Source organism: Durio zibethinus, chromosome 23, assembly GCF_047325235.1.
Source record: "Durio zibethinus cultivar Kanyao isolate XHJ-2024 chromosome 23, ASM4732523v1, whole genome shotgun sequence".
Taxonomy (NCBI): domain Eukaryota; kingdom Viridiplantae; phylum Streptophyta; class Magnoliopsida; order Malvales; family Malvaceae; genus Durio; species Durio zibethinus.
The window spans coordinates 449,959-470,180 of record NC_143184.1 but is presented as its reverse complement, the minus strand read 5'-3'; the positions used below and the strand labels follow the sequence as shown (position 1 = coordinate 470,180).

The 20,222-nt window shown below is 33.2% G+C and overlaps 3 protein-coding genes and 1 pseudogene across 4 annotated transcripts; 3 read left to right on the top strand and 1 right to left on the bottom strand.

Moving 5' to 3' along the window:
- Positions 1-295: 295 nt before the first annotated feature.
- LOC111313696 (glutamine--fructose-6-phosphate aminotransferase [isomerizing] 1-like) lies at positions 296-5,309 on the top strand. Its single transcript, XM_022914377.2, has 11 exons — positions 296-671; positions 1,105-1,277; positions 1,393-1,501; positions 2,108-2,253; positions 2,490-2,654; positions 2,763-3,123; positions 3,219-3,469; positions 3,544-3,658; positions 3,779-4,034; positions 4,117-4,285; positions 4,892-5,309. Exons 1-11 carry the CDS (start codon positions 422-424, stop codon positions 4,973-4,975), a joined length of 2,079 nt encoding a protein of 692 aa, XP_022770112.2. The 5' UTR covers positions 296-421; the 3' UTR covers positions 4,976-5,309.
- Positions 5,310-7,020: 1,711 nt separating this feature from the next.
- On the top strand, positions 7,021-10,394 carry LOC111313695 (large ribosomal subunit protein uL1c-like). The gene is made up of 7 exons (XM_022914376.2): positions 7,021-7,453; positions 8,042-8,221; positions 8,319-8,373; positions 8,736-8,863; positions 9,036-9,119; positions 9,746-9,871; positions 10,017-10,394. The coding sequence occupies exons 1-7, from the start codon at positions 7,109-7,111 to the stop codon at positions 10,155-10,157; spliced, it is 1,059 nt and encodes a 352-aa protein (XP_022770111.2). The 5' UTR covers positions 7,021-7,108; the 3' UTR covers positions 10,158-10,394.
- Positions 10,395-13,032: 2,638 nt separating this feature from the next.
- LOC111313693 (phenylacetaldehyde reductase-like) lies at positions 13,033-17,248 on the top strand. Its single transcript, XM_089752428.1, has 6 exons — positions 13,033-13,276; positions 13,364-13,533; positions 14,851-15,042; positions 15,509-15,671; positions 15,911-16,097; positions 16,908-17,248. Exons 1-6 carry the CDS (start codon positions 13,159-13,161, stop codon positions 17,041-17,043), a joined length of 966 nt encoding a protein of 321 aa, XP_089608554.1. The 5' UTR covers positions 13,033-13,158; the 3' UTR covers positions 17,044-17,248.
- Positions 17,249-18,270: 1,022 nt separating this feature from the next.
- On the bottom strand, positions 18,271-19,744 carry LOC111313694 (notchless protein homolog; annotated as a pseudogene). Its single transcript, XR_016332755.1, has 4 exons — positions 19,722-19,744; positions 19,088-19,212; positions 18,778-18,903; positions 18,271-18,592 (listed from the first exon to the last, which is right to left on the bottom strand). The product of XR_016332755.1 is annotated as a notchless protein homolog (transcript).
- Between the last annotated feature and the right edge of the window lie 478 nt (positions 19,745-20,222).

The window sequence follows — 20,222 nt, the reverse complement described above, 5'->3', positions numbered from 1 at the left end:
CTAAAAGTGGATAACGAATTACAGGCCTAACTTAAGGGCCTCATCCAAGTTAATTTTTATAATTTAAATTTTATTAAAAACTTTTATTTTTTAGAACAAAACATAATTAAAAAAAAAAAAAAAAAGTCAAGCCCACTGTAGAAGACAAAAATAACAAATCCTTTTGATTTAGCCAAGTTGGCACTCTCTTTCCAATAGCATGCTTCCACGTCAATACACATGACGGAAACTGAAAAGACAAAAAACGCCCTCCAAACTATGGCGCGTCAAAACTGTCAACGGAACTGATATTTGTGTTATATCAAACTCAAAAACACAGAAAAAACTACTTCTCCTTAACTTTTATTTCTTCTTCTTTTCCTCTGTGTCACCCGATGCTGACTGACGGCCAGTAGGTTTAGCCAATCCGAATTCGACAACAATGTGCGGGATCTTTGCTTACCTGAACTACAACGTCACGCGTGATGGACGCTTCATTCTGGAGATCCTCTTCAACGGCTTGAGGCGGTTAGAGTACAGAGGCTATGATTCCGGCGGGATTTCCATTGATTCTTCATCTCAATCGTTTCTTTCTTCGAATCTTAACGGACAGTTTTCCAATTCTGCCCCTCCTCCTCTCGTCTTTCGCCAAGAAGGCAACATCGAATCACTCGTTAAATCTGTTTACAATGGTATTTCCTAGACCTACTATTCGTGTATTTATGTTATATAAAATATTTATGTATTTATATTATATTTTATATAAAAATTATACGTCATAATTGATGTAAAAAAAATCAAATATTTTTCTTTTTTTAAACTTATATAATTATTATTAAAATTTTAAGTGATATTGTCTTGTTATATTCGAGTCATCATGTTGTCTATTTCCTGTTTCTTTTTGGCTTAGATTAGGGTACAGCTGGTCAAATGAAGATGACGTGACAATTGTTTCACTTTTGAGAAACTTTGCTTTGAAAAGTCGTTTTCTTTGGGAACGACTGTCCCTTTTTTAGTTAAAATAACTGTGATAAAGTGTTTGGGTTTGGAGAAAATGGAGGAGAATGAATTTAAACTATATTTATTTAAGAAATTGAATTTAATATGGTGATAGTGGTATTTCAGATGTTGCGTCAATGGAGCTGAATTTGGAGGAACCTTTTTCTGTTCATGCTGGAATAGCACACACCCGGTGGGCAACTCATGGAGAGCCATCTCCAAAAAATAGCCATCCTCAGACATCTGGTGCTGGAAATGAGTTCTTGGTTGTTCACAATGGAGTTATTACTAACTACGAGGTTTGCTTATGTGTTTAGAAGCACTGTTACTGCTTAATGTGCATTTCCCTATTCTTACATCTACGTTGATAATTGGCACATGCTCAAGCACTCGTCTCGTTTTTTACATTTTTAGGTGTTGAAGGAAACACTGATCCGGCATGGGTTCAACTTTGAATCTGACACTGACACAGAAGTTATTCCAAAGCTTGCCAAATATGTTTTTGACAAGGCAAATGAAGAAGGTAATCATAACTTGTGTGCAGCAAAGAGATGAATATTTCAAATTGCTACTAGTTTTTTTTTTTATATCAATTTGAAATTGCATTGTTTTTGCTAAATAACTGCATATATGCCTGTTAATGATGCAATGGCTTGAGGGTACTTTCTTTAAAAGGGCTGGGAAGCGTTTTAAAGGATGTAGTTTATTCACTGTTAAGGTTAGAACTCAAGGACTGGTTCTAAGTAATTGAAGCAATCTTAGCCCTTTCTCTGGTGCTTTTTCTTAATATACCTTGTTGGCTGTCTGTCTACTAGAATCATACGGTTGTAAATGTTCTTGACATATATGCAAATAGATGGGTCGTCTTTTAATGTCTATCCTGCATCAAGTTAGCAATAAAATTTTGAGACAAACACCTCGTTTTTCGCATCAGTCAAATATTAGATCTAGCTTCAGCGTTAACTTATGGCATGACAAGTCTGGCTTAAAATCTTCGTATGTTGTTTTGGTTGAAAAAATTGTTCTATTAGTCTATGTTGATAAACTTTGGTGCTTATTTCCCTAAGCTTAATAAGGTCAGAATTGGATAATTTTAGTTTCAAATGGTGTTTTACTGGCCATCCTGCAGCTGACCAGAGTGTCACATTCGGTCAAGTTGTGCTTGAAGTTATGAGGCATCTTGAAGGAGCCTATGCCCTTATATTCAAAAGTCGTCATTATCCAAATGAGTTGATTGCTTGTAAACGTGGTAGTCCATTGCTCTTGGGTGTCAAAGTAAGTTATCAGAAAAGCATAAATTATTGTGTTGCCTACTTTAGGATATTTGTTATATCTCTTCCGGTTGAATAATGTTTTTCCGATTGATTTACTGTACATCTTATCTTTTTTGGAATGAGCCAGATTTGGTGTTTTAACTGAAACCTTTTTATCATTGAAATCATGGACTAGCTTTAATTATTTGCATTTTAAAAAGTTGAGGAATCTTAGTTTGGCTAATGTAACATGTTCAGGAATTAAGTGAAGACATGGGCACAGGAGCTTCATTTCTTGATCTTAAGTTCATTTCAGAAAATGGGCATCCAAAAGAATTTTTTCTATCCAGTGATGCTAGTGCTCTAGTTGAACACACCAAAAAGGTTCTGGTGATTGAAGATGGTGAAGTAGTTCATCTTAAGGTATGTTTGTCAACATGAATTTTAAATAAACTGTTTGGCATGGCTCTATGAGTTACCTACGAACTTTTTACATTGAAGTCTTCTTACTAACACTAGTAAATTTTTCAGGATGGGGGAGTTTCAATTCTTAAATTTGAGAATGACAAAGGAAAACGTGGAACTGCACTTTCTCAACCATCATCAGTGCAACGTGCATTATCTTTTCTTGAGATGGAGGTTGAGCAAATAAATAAAGGAAATTATGAGCATTATATGCAGAAAGAAATTCATGAGCAACCAGAATCTCTTACAACCACAATGCGGGGGAGACTTAAACATGGAGGTTCTTGCAAAGGCAAGACTGTTCTTTTAGGTGGACTTAAAGAACACATAAAAACTATTAGGCGGAGCAGACGAATTGTTTTTATTGGCTGTGGTACAAGCTATAATGCTGCTTTAGCTGCAAGACCTATCATTGAAGAACTTTCTGGTACTTTACTTTCTCTTTAATGTCTGGTGCTCCTTGAGAACTTTTAGGATTATTTTGCTGATTAGTTTCTTGTTTATTGTCTGTGATAATTATAGGTGTCCCTGTTACTATGGAGATTGCTAGTGATCTAGTGGACCGGCAGGGTCCAATTTATAGAGAAGATACTGCAGTTTTTGTTAGTCAATCTGGTGAAACTGCAGATACTCTGCTTGCATTAGAGTATGCCCTTGAAAATGGCGCATTATGTGTTGGCATAACAAATACTGTTGGTAGTGCTATAGCTAGGAAGACACATTGCGGAATTCATATAAATGCTGGCTGTGAGATAGGGGTCGCAAGTACCAAGGTAAGTTTCACCCTTTGTTCACGTTCCATTTATTGTGTGTTATGGGTTAACAAAATCCTCACCATCATGTTTAGGCATACACTAGTCAAATTGTTGTGATGGCAATGCTAGCTTTGGCTATTGGAGATGACGCAATATCTAGTCAGGCCAGAAGAGAGGCTATTATAGATGGACTATTTGATTTGCCATGTATGTTTCATCTTGCTTCCTCTTTTAACAAATTTCTGGATTCTAAATGCTTGTTTTAGATGCAGAGGCATTTAGGAAGGTTTAAAATACAATTCATGCTTTTACCTTACATTTTTGCAGATAAAGTTAGAGAGGTACTTAAGCTTGACCAGGAAATGAAGGATCTAGCTAAACTTTTGATTTCTGAGCAGTCACTTCTTGTATTTGGAAGAGGATATAACTTTGCAACAGCATTAGAGGGTGCTTTAAAAGTAAAAGAGGTGTCTCTTATGCACAGTGAGGGAATACTTGCAGGTGAAATGAAACACGGCCCTTTGGCACTAGTTGATGAAAATCTCCCTATCATTGTTATTGCTACTCGTGACGCATGCTTCAGGTCAGTTATTTTCTGTTTTGAAGAAGTCATATGCAGTATGGCAGTTTGGCTTTGATGATTAACATCTCCAAATTGTGGACAGTAAGCAGCAGTCAGTTATTCAGCAACTTCATGCCCGCAAAGGTCGCCTAATAGTGGTGTGCACAAAAGGAGATGCAGCTTCTGTATGTCCTGGTGGATCTTGTCGAGTGATTGAAGTTCCTCAGGTTGAAGATTGTCTTCAACCTGTGGTTAATATTATTCCTTTGCAGGTATTGTTACAAATATTTTTCTCACTTTACTCATTGTGGCTCTGGTGATCTTTAAGTTGTGCACTACACATCCACAGTTAGAGAATAGTGAATCTCCATGGCATGTGCATCCGAGAAGGGGGATTTGACTGGATAGAATTTGCCCTTAGTGTCAGTCTATCAGAACCTTTGTTTCTTTATTCTGGCTATGCCAAATAGGTTATACAGTAGTTCATCAATCAGTTTCCTGGCCATTGGTCAATATGGTGGTTTCTAGTGGCTTAATCAACCAGTTTGCTGTTGATGGATAACTCACATAAACGGGAGTTTACTCATCCTATATTCTCTGTAGGCTTATTGCTTAGAAAAATTCATTTGTTTACTCACTGCTTTCCTAGGTAGAGTGGAAAAAGATGAGGAGAAAGAAAATATTTATTTAGATTTACGTATATTCATAGGACCTTTCTGTTACCATACCTGATTCCTCTCTCCGCCTCCTCTTCAAAACCCTTCTTTGTCTTAACAGCCAATTGGACTTCACACCATCATATTCATGGGTTGTTATTATATTCGTTGTTATTTTTGGATTATCTCACTTAGTCGTTTCGTTATCCTTTTTGGCTGCAGTTGTTGGCATATCACCTTACTGTTCTGCGTGGTTACAACGTTGACCAACCTCGGAATCTTGCCAAGAGCGTGACAACCCAATGAGAAAGATTCATTCAATAACTTGTTCTTTAAACCAAGAAAACTTACAAGAATTAGGTCTGATAGCATACCTGCAGCTGGAGATATCTCTGGAATTACCTGATGTTCAGGTTATGCATTGTAAATTATTAGATCACGCTTGAGCGCATCCAATTTGCCCTCTCTCGTGTGTTTCATTTTTTTTGTTCTTTTTTTTTTTTTTTGTGATTGAGATATTCTTTTAACTTTAGTACTGGATTATTTTCCACTTCTAACTCCTAAGTTTATGTTTTTTTTCCATGTAATGTATTGTTTGGTTGAAAATGAATAGAGCATTTCCTTTTTACTGTCTTACAAATTCCTTCCTTATTGAAATTATTCTTACAACTTTTTGATTGTAAAACAATACAATTAGTTAAATGATTTAAATATTAAAATAAAATAATAATAAATATATAAAATTAAAAATATTTATTTTAATTTTTTTCACATTTCTTTAAAAAATAATCAATTCAACTCGTCAAATAATTTTTTTCACACATGAACAGAGAAAACAATAGATTGAGTAGAAGTGATTTTTTATTTGTCTCGTATTTAATTTGATTTTATATTCGTAATATTCAAATTCGATTTGATGTTATATAAATTATATTAAATTTGATTTGATCTGAAATTAATAAAATATTATTTTTTTAATATAAATATAAAATTAAATATATTTAAATATATAAATATAAAATTAAATAAATAATTAAAAATAATTTTTATATATTAAGTTAAATCAATATAACTTTACTTAAAATTTAATCTCAACTTTATTTTATAATTATTCAATCCAAAACTAGATTTTTAAAATAAAAATTAACCCTAAAAAATTAAATCAAATCGAAACCGTCGAATACAGGTTCAACTGCCATCCTTGCCCACGGGTATGTGAAAATCTAGTTTTACTTTTTGAACTGATTGAGGAAACTGAAAGACAAAAAGGCAGCACACCGTTTAGTCTCCAATAACTTCATTGGCGCACAACGCTCCTGAAACGCACCGGTTCCTGTCTCCTTCCAATAAAGAAGTGAGGACACGTGTTACCATGACCTTCTGCACAAGGCCGCAATATTTGGGCCCACGTGATCCAGACTCTGTCGTCTATATTAACCATAACTTGAAATCGATGTTGGCCCGCTAATTTTTTGTGATCCTCAACCACAACACATGGCATTGCCATGTCGCTCCAATGTACTTCTTTCCCACTGCTTCAAAGCTGGTACCTTTGCTCTCACACCCCAAATATTTCATTGCTTCCATAAAAAATGACATAAAAAAATTTTTGTATGTTTTACTTCTTTGATTGTTTAGAGGATTTTTTTTTAAATGACGTGACGTACCAATGAAACTCTATTCACATATTAGTGCTCAATTTATTTTGAAATTATTTTAGAATACAACTTTTATTTTCAAGAATTCACCTCATTCTACCACCCAAAAAAAAAAAAAAAACTACTAAAAATTCACTTTTACTTTTCTGGTTAAAGTAACTATTTTTTTCAACTATTATCAGTGGGATCAATCCCTTGTTAAAGCTATACTAGATAATTAATAATTTTATATTATAATTATATTCTATAGTTACAAATAATATACTTAATTATCGACAAAATAGATACTCCTTTTATTGTATTTTGTATGTTCATTTTTAAATTTTGAATAAAACTAATTTAATTTTAATCATTATTTTTAAAATATTATATTAAATAAAGTTTTTAAAATATGTTTTAAAAATTTTAGAACACAAATTTTACAAATTTTTATTTTTAAAATTTTATTAAAAATATTAATTAAAATTGAATTAATTTGACTCAAAAAGCCAATAAAAAGAAACATAATAAGATAGAAAAAGTAAAATTTTAAATATTGCAAGGCCAATATACCACTGATTGTCTATTCCTAAAATATCTCTTACAAAAAAAAAAGAGAGAGACAGAGACAGAGAGAAGGAAAAAATGGCGTTTGCATTCCGTAGCAACGGTCTATAATCGAGAAACGTTACTGGACCTTAAAAACATCACTTATCCCCTATATTTCGAAATTAATAGATAGCCCCAAAAAAAACAACTGAAAAAGCTCTCTCATTTACAGAAACAGCGCGCACTCCTAACAATGCCTACTTGCACCACACCATCATCATCGCTGATGCTAACGTATGCCGCATCTACAGTACACACGCAAGACCTTACTCCTTCCATTCTATCCTTCAAACCCAACAAGCCTACCTTTTCTCTTTACCCACTTGTTCTGAATGCTTCTAGAGACAGAAAATCCGGCCTTAAATGGGCTAATCTATGTCCCCAACGAGATCCCAAGCATGTTGTTGTAGCTGCCGTGGCTGCGGAGGCTGAGGTGGCTGTGGCTGCGGGGGAAAAAGGACTGGCTAAGGCTGCAACTATTACTGCCCCGTCTAAGCGCAAGAATGGAAAGGCCGCGTTGCCTCTTAAGAGAGACAGAGTATGTAGATTTGGTTACTATGTTTTTGGGGTATATTGGATCATTTTCTGTGTGGGTTTTGCTTAGCTTAGAGTGAATTTGTTATTTCTTAAGTCGTTTCTAGGATTTTTGTATAATGAACAAAATAGTTTGGTGTTTTTCACACTTTTTTTTTCAACTATTAGCAAACCCCCTCTTCGATTAGTTCTCTAGAGTGACAGAGCAGCTCCCTTTGTTCAATCAGTTCCAGCACCACAAAATTAGGTTTTTGCCTTTGCTTCTTAATCTGCTCCCGCCCAACGTCGATTCCAATCGTTAGCAAAAAGCTGTTCACCAACAGGTAGGTATAGTGGTCTCCTTATACGCAATTTCAAGTGGTGCCATTCCGCCGATGTAGAACATTGGAGTGTCTTTGAATTATGGTATTTGAGTTTGTGATTCGGTAAATGGTGTTTTACTTTAATTGAGTTTAATTTTTTATTTTAAGATTTTGGTTTAAGAAACTATTGTCTATCAGAATGGTTAGTTTATTTCAGTTATACATTACTTTTGTTAAATGTGTAGGTTCAGTTAATTAATTACTTTTTCTTTTTGCTGTTCAAACTGCAGATGAGGTCTAAGAGATTCTTGGAAATTCAAAAATTAAGGGAAAATAAAAAGGAGTATGATCTAAAGACAGCAATATCTTTTTTAAAGGAAATGACAAGTACAAAGTTTGTAGAGACAGCTGAAGCCCATTTCCGCCTTAACATTGATCCTAAGTATAATGATCAACAGCTGAGAGCGACGGTAAGTTTTCTGGGCTTCACATGATAATAGTCATGGCCTCACCAATTTTTTATGTTACACTTGATATCCTACGTTCTTCTGACCCTTCATCTTACAGGTGAATTTGCCCAAGGGAACTGGGCAAACGGTTAAAGTGGCTGTTCTTACTCAAGGTAGTTACCATGCTTTGATGCATGCTAATCTATTTGTTTTACTTGTTTTCATTTGTTTTTTGCTTGAATTGGTTCCTGTATCTAGAAATGCTGGCTTAAATTGAGAGACAGCACTGGACAGAAGAAACATAACTGATAATGTGCAGTTCTTGCAAGAGATTGAGTAGGTTCTGAACTACTAATTTTAAAATTTTGATAGTGGCAAGTAATCATGCTAAAATGATGTGCTTTAGGTGGGTGATAATATTTGAAGATCTTTAATAAAACTCCTATTAGTATAAGTTTTCTTTTTTGATTCTTATCAACATGATTATCAATTTCTTTTATGGTTTGGCAGGTTTCTAAATTTGATGTCTTTACAGGTGAAAAGTTCGATGACGCAAAAAATGCAGGAGCAGATATTGTCGGTGGTGAGGACTTGATTGAACAGATAAAAGGAGGATTCATGGAATTTGACAAATTAATTGCTTCCCCAGATATGATGGTTAAGGTGTTGCTTTGCTTCTCTTAGTTCAATTAATGAGATATACTGATTGTTCCCTTACTCTGTTAACCAAATTCCACTGGTCAAGGATATCATTTGTTTCATATTTCTTTTTGGTTTGAAATCACAATAATAGTCACTGGGGATTTTATTTTGACATCTTCCTGACTTCTATTAGGTTGCAAGTCTCGGAAAGATTTTAGGACCACGTGGGCTCATGCCAAATCCCAAAGCTGCTACTGTTACACCCAATATACCTCAGGTAGGATCGGATTGCTACATTTTAATGAGCTTGTGTTTCAAGTTCTGAGTTCTAGGTCAGTGTTTATTGATTGTGTTGATCTTTGCGCTTTTATTATGGCCATAGAAATCTTATGTTTGCAAATTTGTGCTTGTGCACACATGCTCTGCTGCACGTATATATTCACATGAGAGATGCTGGTCTATGGACTATAAATTGGTACTCGGTGATATTCCTATGGATCATTTTGCATACTTATATTTACATGAATCATGTTTGTGCATAGGCGCTTGTTCTTGTGCCTCAGTGTCAATGTGCTTCTTTGACATAGTAAGAACTACAAATTGAGTGTGAAGTTGAGACAATCTGTTAGCAAGTAGTTGCCCTCAACAGTAGAGAACGGACGATTTGGAAAATTAAGGTGTTCCGATTCACGTATTTGAGCTGGTATTAGCTCATTTATGTCTCTGACGAAGTAATAACACCAATGGAATATGGCCATGATGGATGGGGAAGAAGTGTAGAACAACCACATTCAGTAATATGCTTAGGGGTCATTTTACTTTTAATGAAGTTGTAACTGAATGATACATGCTAGCTAGCAATCGTTAATATAGCTAAAATGTTTATTGAATCATCTTTTTCAGGCCATAGAAGAATTCAAAAAGGGAAAAGTAGAATACAGAGCTGATAAAACTGGGATTGTTCACATATGTTTTGGGAAAGTTGACTTCTCTGAAGATGACCTTCTCGTGAACTTCCTTGCTGCAGTAGTATGTCACACCCTTTTCCTTTCCTTGGCACTTCTTATCTCCTTCTCTCGACTTTTTGCTCTCTATTTCTTTATTTTGAACAATATTAGTTTCCAAACTGCAATTCAACTTGAGATATTTATTTATGTTTGTTTTAATTCGACAGAAATCAATTGAAACAAACAAGCCAAAAGGTGCAAAGGGAGTATACTGGAAAAGTGCACACATATGCACGTCAATGGGTCCTTCGATCAAGTTAAATATAAGGGAGATGCTTGATTACAAGCTTCCATCAAACATTATATGAACATGACTGACTAACTGCTGTAAATATCTTCAACCCTTCAATCAGCCAATTTGGGCACTCAGTCAGAGCATCCAGTGGGTTAGTGGAAATGGGCAGGGAGTAAGTAGGTGGGAGAATGGAGAGCTGTGATTGTTTAGAACAAATCGTAGTGAAATCATGCATACCACATTATCATTCTGTATACACACTGGGACTCGTACCATCATATGATTAATAACATCAATTTTATTTTTCTTATTTGGAGGTGTTTTTGAGTAAAATTCTGAGTTATTGCATACCTTTTCCCCTGGTCCCTAATGTACTTTTAAGCAAATATATGACAGGCTCATACATCAAACATGTCCTTACATATCATAACTGGTCAAAGTTATTCAAGTATATCATGGGCCGAAGCGTTCATCAATATTATTGATGACACACATGCTTGAAAGAAGCTCAGTGACTTGGTTTGGTTGTGTTGGTTTCTAGCTTACAATAATTAAGGTTTCTGTCCAAGTGGGAAAAAAAACACAAGGGGGAAGAGCGACAGTGAGCAAAATTGTTTTTTTTTTTTTTTTTGGTCCTAAAAATTGTTAAATTAATTATTAGTTAAATATTTAATTTATGATTAAATATTTAAAATATTACTCAATTCAAGATTAAATATATTATTTTATCTAAATTAAGATCAAATATTATCAATTTGTAACAATTGAAAACTTTTTTAAATGAAAAAAACGATGTGAAAAACACTCGCTATCATCTCGTGCAGTAAATTATTATTGTTAAGGTGATTTTTTACTTGTTTGATGAAAACATTTGAAGTGAAACAATAAAATAATATTAAATATATAAATTATGCTCAAAATGTTATTCTTTTTTTCTCATAAAAAATTATAAATAAGTCATTAATTTACCTCCATCAAATTTTTTCAATAAATTATAAATTTTTAACTGAACAACACATCGAAATATAAATAGTTTATCGTGAAAAAATTTAAAAAAAAAACATAAAATTATCCAAAACCTTACAATAAAAACTTATTCAAATTCAGATTACATAAATTTCATCTAAATTTTACGCTCATAAAAGAGATTTATCATCAATTAAAAAACACCTAATAAAAAAATGATTAATCTACTCTACTGGTGAAGTTTGGGCAAACCCATTGATAACAAATTGAGAATTGTCTGAGTGTTTGCTGGATCCAACCAAGGTCAAGCTAAGATTAGGTGCTTGTACTGAAGCATCAGCTAATTTCCTTATTAATTACTAGACTCTTTCGTGGAAACTTAACCTCCCATGATCTCTCCTAACAAATAGTCTTCAAAAAAAGCCAATAAATAAAAAAAAATTCAAATGAAAAAAGAACCAAAAATCATCTCAAATTTTAATTAATGATAAGAATATGAAAGTAGTCTTTTTATTTATTAAAAATGAAATTTGATTTTCAAGATAAGAGTTGTAGTAGTTTCAAACAAAATCTTTTATTGTCTGTCAAACCCATCCAGTTTCCGCACCAAGATCCAAACCCAACTTAATTATGCCATTATTTATGTTGTTATCATAATGCTATAAACAACCTAAACTTAGATACCGACGTCATTTTTATTTGTTTAATAGAGTAAAGTCCAGCTCACTTTACTCAAAATCCAACTATGTTATTGTCACTTTCATACGCTTAATTGCAAAACTTCATCTTCTCTTTTTTTTTTTTTTTCTCAAAAAGCATACAAGAGAGTTTTAGACAAAAGAAATATTTGCAAGATTTAAGAGAATGGGAAGAAAGAGAAAAGTTTTAGAGAGAAGATGAAAAAAATGAAAGATGTAAAAATATATATATATATATTTTAACTTCTATTTTTTTGTCTAATTTATTTATCATATTTTATATTTTTAACACGTTACCATTAAAAAGTTAATTTTGTATATATTTTACATTCGTTAAAAAGTTTTAAATTATTATAAATAGAAAATGTTTGATCGTGATTTAAATAAGATAATACATTTAATCTTGAATTGAGGAATACCCTAAATGTTTTGTTTTAAATTGATCATTTGTTCTTAATTATTCATAATTAAGCAGCTGGGTGGGTTGTTGTTCAAGCGGTTGTGAGGCATCTTTAGGCCTCCATTTTGAAAAACATATCCAATGCAACTTTGGGCTTTGCTTTTTTGACCCAAAAAAAAGGCTGCCTTGTTTTGTGGCGCTATGCAAAATCTATTACTTACAAAAAAATACTCTATTTTAAGGCAAAAGGTCTTGGGCTGCGCTACTCGTCAATCGTTTGTTGCCTGCGAAAGTTGCTCGCCCATCATTTTTCTTATTTTTATTTTAAGGCAAAAGGTTGTCAATACACGCCAATCGGCCCATCATTTTTTTCTTAAATACTCTATTTTAAGGTTGTCACTACTCGTCAATCGTCATTGCTTGCGTAAGTTGTTGTTCGCCCATCATTTTTTTTTCTTTTTGGTTTGGTGCGTTTTGCAAAGTAGAAAACCCTAATAAAAATCATTAAATAAAATTGATAAATTAAAAAATTTTATTACCTAAATCAAATATATAAAATTTAAAAAATAAATTTTGATATATATTTTAAATAAATATTTTTAGTAAAAATTTTGATAAAATTTTTATCGTTAAATAAATATCTATCAATTTTAAATGATAAATAATATTTTTAATAATTTTATAACATATTATTAATTTTTATATTAAATTTAATCAATTTATCAATTTAAATTTTTATTAAATAATTTTAAAAAAATTCACATACTTCCGCTAAAGAGTTAATGACATCATTAAAGAAAGAGTCAATGAAATCATAAAAATAAACAGCGAATTATTGAGTTAATTAAATTCATAGGAGTATTAAAATAACTGGAAACTTTAAACACAATTAGTTGTGTGGAGTCACAAACGGCAGTTTTGAGTGGAAATACCCACGTGTGCTTCGGATTCTATCCCCCGCAAATTTCCAAAAAATTATAATTCGGTGTACTGCATAATTAGAATTAGAGATGAGTGAATCAGATAAGGTGGTGTGTGTAACCGGAGCAGCTGGTTACATAGCTTCATGGCTTGTTAAGCTCTTACTCGAGCGTGGCTATACTGTCAAAGCCACTGTTCGTGACCCAGGTTTGTAATCCTCTTTCTTGTGTTTTTCTTTCCTGGTTTGTTTGGTCTCACTGTTAAATCAAAATATTATGTTTGAACATGCAACAGATGATCCGAAGAAGACACAACACTTGCTTTCCCTTGATGGAGCTAAGGAAAGACTTCATTTGTTCAGAGTAGAGCTATTGGTTGAAGGATGCTTTGACTCTATAGTGGATGGATGCCATGGTGTTTTCCATACAGCCTCCCCCGTTTTCTTTTCAGCTGCTGACCCACAGGTTCCATCCTCCTTATATTTCCAGTTTGTAATGCCTCTGATCGTATTACTCTTAATTGGACCAACCGCTTAATCATGGGAAATATCATAGGCAGGTAGGGTGAAAAAATTTTTTTGGAGAAAACTAAAAATCAGTTTAAAAATAGTGTTTGATTGATTTGGATTTATTTTTTTATTTAATTTGAATTAAGTTCTAAATATTCTATTTAAATCGAATTTTAGATATAAAAGTCAAGAATTGAAAAAAAAAAACAGAATTATATATATTTATTAATTTTTATATATTTTTAAAATTTTTATAAAATAAAAATAATTATTTTATACTTAAATCTATTTAAATATATTAAAATAATATATAAAAAACAAAAAAAATTTAAAAAAAACTTCTAAATCAAACCAAATCCATAAAATTTGGTTTGGTTTGAATTAGATTATATGAAAATTTGATTCGAATTCAGATTAGATTTTAAAAATTTATAATTTTATGCATTATAAAAAAGTTGAATCGGACTTAATCTGATTAAAACCGTTATGACTAAAAGTGTAATCGATTAAGTTCGAGCCGATATAATATTAAGCTCAAGCTTGAGCTTGACTTGAAATTCGAGACTCGAAATTCAATTCAAACTTAATTGAGTTTTATTTTTTTAACTCAAGTTTAATTCGAGATAAAAATTGAGTTATTCGAATTCGTTTAATTAGGCTCGATTAATTTATAAATTAAGCTTGATTCTTATATTCAACCAAAACTCGAGTTTGAGATATTTTTTTTAAAAAAATATAAAAACTTGATTAGGATTGCAAATTATTCAAACTAGGTATAAAAACACTTAAACTCAATTTGATTTATAAATCAAGTTATTCAAATTTGATTCAATAATAACTAAATCGAATTCGAGTCGAACCCAAAAAATTTATAAATATTAAGATATCATTTACACTCTTAATTACAACTTTTATATGCAATATGGGTGGAAAAATAAATGAAGAGTCGGATTCTTTAAGTACAAGAGTTGTTAAATTGTTTTGAGAAATGATTAGATGCACAAAAAACAAAAAAAAAGAAGCTAAATTTCACTTAAAATACAGTATTGAGGAAAACATGCACATTTCAATTATAGGCTAATTGAACTTTGGACTCCATCACAAATACAATAAACTTATGTACCAATGATGAATCCATGTAACATGGTAAAGTTTTGCTATATCGTTCAACCATTTGTGATTTGATCCTACCTTGTAAGATGATGGTCACTTTAATTTTATAACTTATTGTCACTGAATTTCATGCAAAAAGTCTAAACTTTTCCGCTTTCAGGCAGAAATAATTGATCCAGCAATCAAGGGTACACTTAATGTTCTTAAATCATGTGCAAAAGTTCCTTCAATCAAAAGAGTTGTCATGACAGCTTCCATGGCCTCAGTTCTATACAATGGAAAACCTTTGACTCCTGATGTGGTGGTTGATGAGACTTGGTTTTCAGATCCACGTTTTTGTGAGGAAGGTAAGGTATGTACATGCTTCTGCTAATTTCTTTATGATTTGTCCTGTGAATGAGAATACTTTATTTGTTTATAGTGTCATAGCTAATAGTAGTTTATATTCTTTTCAGGATTCCATGAGTGATCAGTAATCTTAGTTGATACCATCTTTCTAATTCAATATATGTACCTAATACATGACATAGGATAAATTTGAAGTCATGGTCTTGGAGGAAGGTTTCTAATCAAATTGCACTTTGATATATAGTCAAATATCAAAAGTCCTTGCAAATCTTATAAATGATCATTAACTACGATTTTGCTGTCAAAATTCAGATATCTCTGATTTTTATTGTCTCTCATCTTAAGGGTTCAATATTTTATCTTTTCTCGACCTTATGCTTTAATGAAAAGTGATTTACTTTATTCAGATGACAAAAGAAAGTATACATGATGTTAAAGTACTAATTCTTAACAATCTTTCGTTTTTCCAGCTATGGTATATGGTCTCGAAAACTTTAGCAGAGGAAGATGCATGGAGGTTTGCAAAAGATAATAGGATCGATTTGGTTATACTTAATCCACGAATAGTAGTTGGTCCTCTTTTACAGCCTGCTCTAAATTTCTCATCAGAGCTGATTCTAGCCCTCACAAAAGGTACTTCTCTAACCTATTGAGGGTGATGTACATAAATTATCTTTCTCCTCGAATTGTTCAGGAAAAAAGTTCACGCATCTTTCATGTCATGCTAATTGGTATATCTAATCACCTTCTAGACAATGCTGAAACAACCAATGGCATTATATCTGTAATTACTGCTAGATCCTTCCAACTTCCATGGGTTTTTAATCTGTGCTATTTCTACTGTAAAAACGTTTAAAATCTTTTGGATACAGGGGAACACGATTTCCCAAGTTCAAGTTATAGATTTGTTGATGTTCGAGATGTTGCATATGCACATATTCAAGCGTTTGAGATTCCTTCAGCTGCTGGCAGATATTGCTTAGTCGAAAGAGCTGTACACTTTTCGGAGGTTCTGAAAACCTTGGGTGAACTTTATCCTACTTTGGGCCTTCAAGAAAAGTAAGCAATTGCGTTATCTTGCTATTTAGTATCATTCATTGCTCGATTGCCAAATGCAACTTATTGCTCTCCCACTGGATTCTTGTGACAAAATCTTTCATCATTCTTTCGCTTGACTGTTCTAACTTGAGAAGTTAGTGCAATGGTAAGATAGTGTTGGGTAGTTGAATCATATTACTTGCCTCTGATGAGAAAACCATTGAATCAGGTACTGGAAGACTTTTAGGTTGTATCCAACAAGAAATTTACATGAATGAGCTGCTGCCTGAGATTAGATGGTTAGAAGGCTTCAGGGCTTTTAAGGGTCTCATCATATAGATTAGCTGATATTGTCGAGTTGTTTGCCAATAAAGTTGTTTAGACTCTAGAGGAGCTCTTTTTCAGTTTTTTTCATTTTTTTTTCTATGAGTAATTCCTTTTAATCGGATAGAATTATGATAACCCCTTCCACACTAGGTATGAATGTGATTAAGAAGAGATTTATGTCTAGATTCTTTAGTTGCTTGAACGAGAGGATGGTTCAAAAGCCCCTATTGCATGCATGATTGAAACTTAACAGTATGTTTGAATCCAAGGAAGGGGAGGGAAAGGAAAAGAAAGAAAAGGAAAGAAGGGAAAATGGGGAAACACTACTCTTGTTTGGATAATTTTTTTAATTAAAGAAAAAAAGGTGAAAATCCAACAACCCTTCTTTCCCTTTAAATCTCAACTTTAGGTTTGGGGGGTTTACTTCTCTACCTATAAAATTACTTGATTGATTAGGCCTTAGGGGATTTTGATAAGAGTCATGTTTTCTTTCATTCACGACAGATGTGGAGATCTGCCTCTTAAGCCTACTTACCAGATATCCAAGGAGAAAGCAAAAGGTCTCAGCTTCATTCCTTGGGAGGTGAGTCTGAGGGAAACTATTGAAAGCTTGAAGGAGAAAGGCTTCTTAAGCATTTGAGTTTTTATTTCACTTTCAATGATCCGTGTTTCTTGGAACATGTTGTTTCTAGACCTGGTATATACTTAAATCATCATCTGTCGATTGTTGCATAATTCGTTTGTACTGAATTTCAAGCATTTGGGTTTTGTGTTAGTCAGCCTAAACAAAATTATTCATACATGTATATCGGGAAAGAGTTGGTATTAATGTCATTCTCCCTCTCTCCTCTTTCATTTAGCCGACACTCTGTACTCGGCGAAGCTGGAGCAACCCCAAAACAAATTGTTCAGCACCATTTAAAAACAAAAACAAGGTCTTCTTCTCTTGGAAAATATATAATATATCTGTAACCCATTCTGACATGCTAGATTTCAGTCCGTTTAAAAAGCTGGATTGCTAGTCGAATTAAGTTATTCCCCCTCTTAGTTCCTTCCCAATACTCTGTTTGGCAGTTAGTCATAAAGTTATCATGCTTCTTGTTGACTGCTTTTCCTTCTCTATAAAACACTAGATCAAACTAGCTGAATGCCAGTGAATACAATTTCACGACAAAAGAAAAAATGGCCAACCTTAGCAATAGGCTATGTTTCACGTCAAATAAGACACTAGATCAATTGCTATGTTTCCATACATCTTTTATGTATGCGGTGACAGTCAACAACCAAACAATCCTCAATACCATGAACAATGGCTACATTAGCCAGCATTAACAGCAATGCTGCTGCACAAAGAAGTTGCTTCTACCAATCAACCTGAACTGATTCTCTAGTTCCTGGTTTGTTGCAGTTGCGCATGCATATCCCTGATCCTATAAGACCAAATGTGTTGCCATTGATGGAAACCACCATATATTTAACATTTCAACCATGTTCCGATATGCACTTTTGGCTGCATCGATTCTAGGCTTCTCACCCATCCACAACTTCAACACCTTATCCTTACCACCAGAGGCAACTCTCTGACCTTCTGGACTCCAATCAACAGCATAAACCTTTCCAAATTGATCATGAAGATGAAGATCAGTCACCAGTTTGTCTTAGCAACCAATATCAATGATGCTTTGCTAGTATGGAGAACTTACCTGATCTGCATGGCCAGGAAGGTCTTGTTTCAAATTTTTTGTTTGAATGTCCCAAACCTCCGAAAATGATTTATCAGTTAGGCCTCATTATGAGAGAGGTTGCATGATTGTTAAAAAAATTTACCATTCCAGCCCCAATCAAAAGAAACATGACATAATGAAGAGAAAGAAAAGATACAAAATTTATGCCATTCCTACAGGAAATCAGAGATTGCACTTTCATGGAAAAGACTAAAATGCCATTAGTAAATCTGATTAGAATCATAGAAACAGAAGAAAATCGCGTCCTGTATATATGACTCCATCTCCACCCCATTTCACACAAGTTACAGCAAATGTGTGGCCACTGAGACAAATAACACATTTCTTTAAGGAAATATCCCATATGTAGGCATCACCATCTCTGCCAGCACTTACAAATAGAAGGCACGGAGCATTTAGATGGGGAGGTTCTCATGAGATACCAGTGATCCATTTCTTGTGGCTCTAGAGCAGAATCCAAGTATTATCATCAGAGATTATATGGGTAAGACAACTGACTAAACAAAAAGGAAAGTATTCCATTGTTTTTTTACCAAATCCATCAGACAAGGAGTTTTAATTTAATGAGTTCAAGAAACTATGCAATTTTATAAATGAATAAAACAGTTATTCAAGAATAAAGACTTTACAGTATGTGCATTGTCTGCAGCCTTTCCTGTTTGTGTCCCAACATTATAGTTCTCCAGACTTGCTACCAATTACAAGATGTTTACCATCCGGTGACCATGCAATACAAAGAACCCAATTCTTGTGTCCTAAATAAAGTTAGAAGACATATGATTACCATAAAGAAGTGAAATGCAATGAGAACAAAGAATGACAATAACATAGCATGTCTTTCTTTAATTCCATTTGTATGCTTAAAATAGTTCTCTGTTGTTCAAACAACTTAGTAGGCAAAGTGACTAAGAAAGATATATCAAGTCTGAATTTTCTAACCTGTACATGTAAACATTGGTGTCTGGATATTTAGGTCCGATAGCCAAACAGTGGTATCACCTAAGCCACTTGCCAACTGTCGACTATCAGGATTAAATGCAACGGAAAGTACTGCTTCAGTATGACTGATTGTAACAAAGCAAAAGCAAAGATTTAAGATAACCAATCCAATAATACTAAAATAATGCTAGTAAACTAATTTTCTCTTAATGAATCCATACAGAGAAACAAATAATATAATTGGCTTCTTAATAAGCTAACGAAACTGCTTTTTAGACAGGAAAATTAGCAGAGCCTGAACCAGAAAATGATTTCTTTATAGTTTAATCACATTATCATATCAAGATCCCATGTGACAGACAATCCTTGACATGAATTTTGTTTGCTCTAGAAGAAATAGGCCAACAATGGACAAGTAACGAGACCATGCCGCACCACCAGAACACAATCAGATAAACGAAACAAGTATGAAAAAATGTTGGTGGAGTTAATAGTAAGACAAAAGAAAAAGGTAAACAAGAATTTTCAGATCTCAGACCACAGAAAACTGCCAAAAAATGAAAAATAGCATGCGAAACAACAATTTCAACATCATGGTATTAAGTTTTCCACAAAAAATAAATCAATATCATACCAGCAATTGTAGCAGAACAGCGATTAATTGTGTGTATCCGGAAAACAGCATGTGGTTGATAAACAGCCTCGGTTGATCCAAGAAGTAGAAGCAGAACTGCAAGAAATTCACTTTACCACTACTCCAACTTACCTTTATTTTTCTCTTAAGTAAGTTCCAAGTGGCACTAGAAATTCTTGATTAGATATATAAAATGCATATGGTAGCTTCTCCTCCTGCAGAAACCAAAATAGCAAACTTCATCACTCTTCAGTCTCTAGAAGCATTTCATTATCATGATAACTTAAATCATATTGGGAAGAAAAATGGGTATAAAGGTTAATAAAAATCAAATTTTGAAAAATTCAACCAACAATATGCAAGCAATTGGCATAAAACTTTGAACAAAAATACATTAAATGCAAATTAAATGAAAAACAAAATTAACAACTTGGAACTACCTAGATCAAATATAATGCAATGAAACAGAACAAAAAAAAATGCGTTACATTTTTGAGAAGC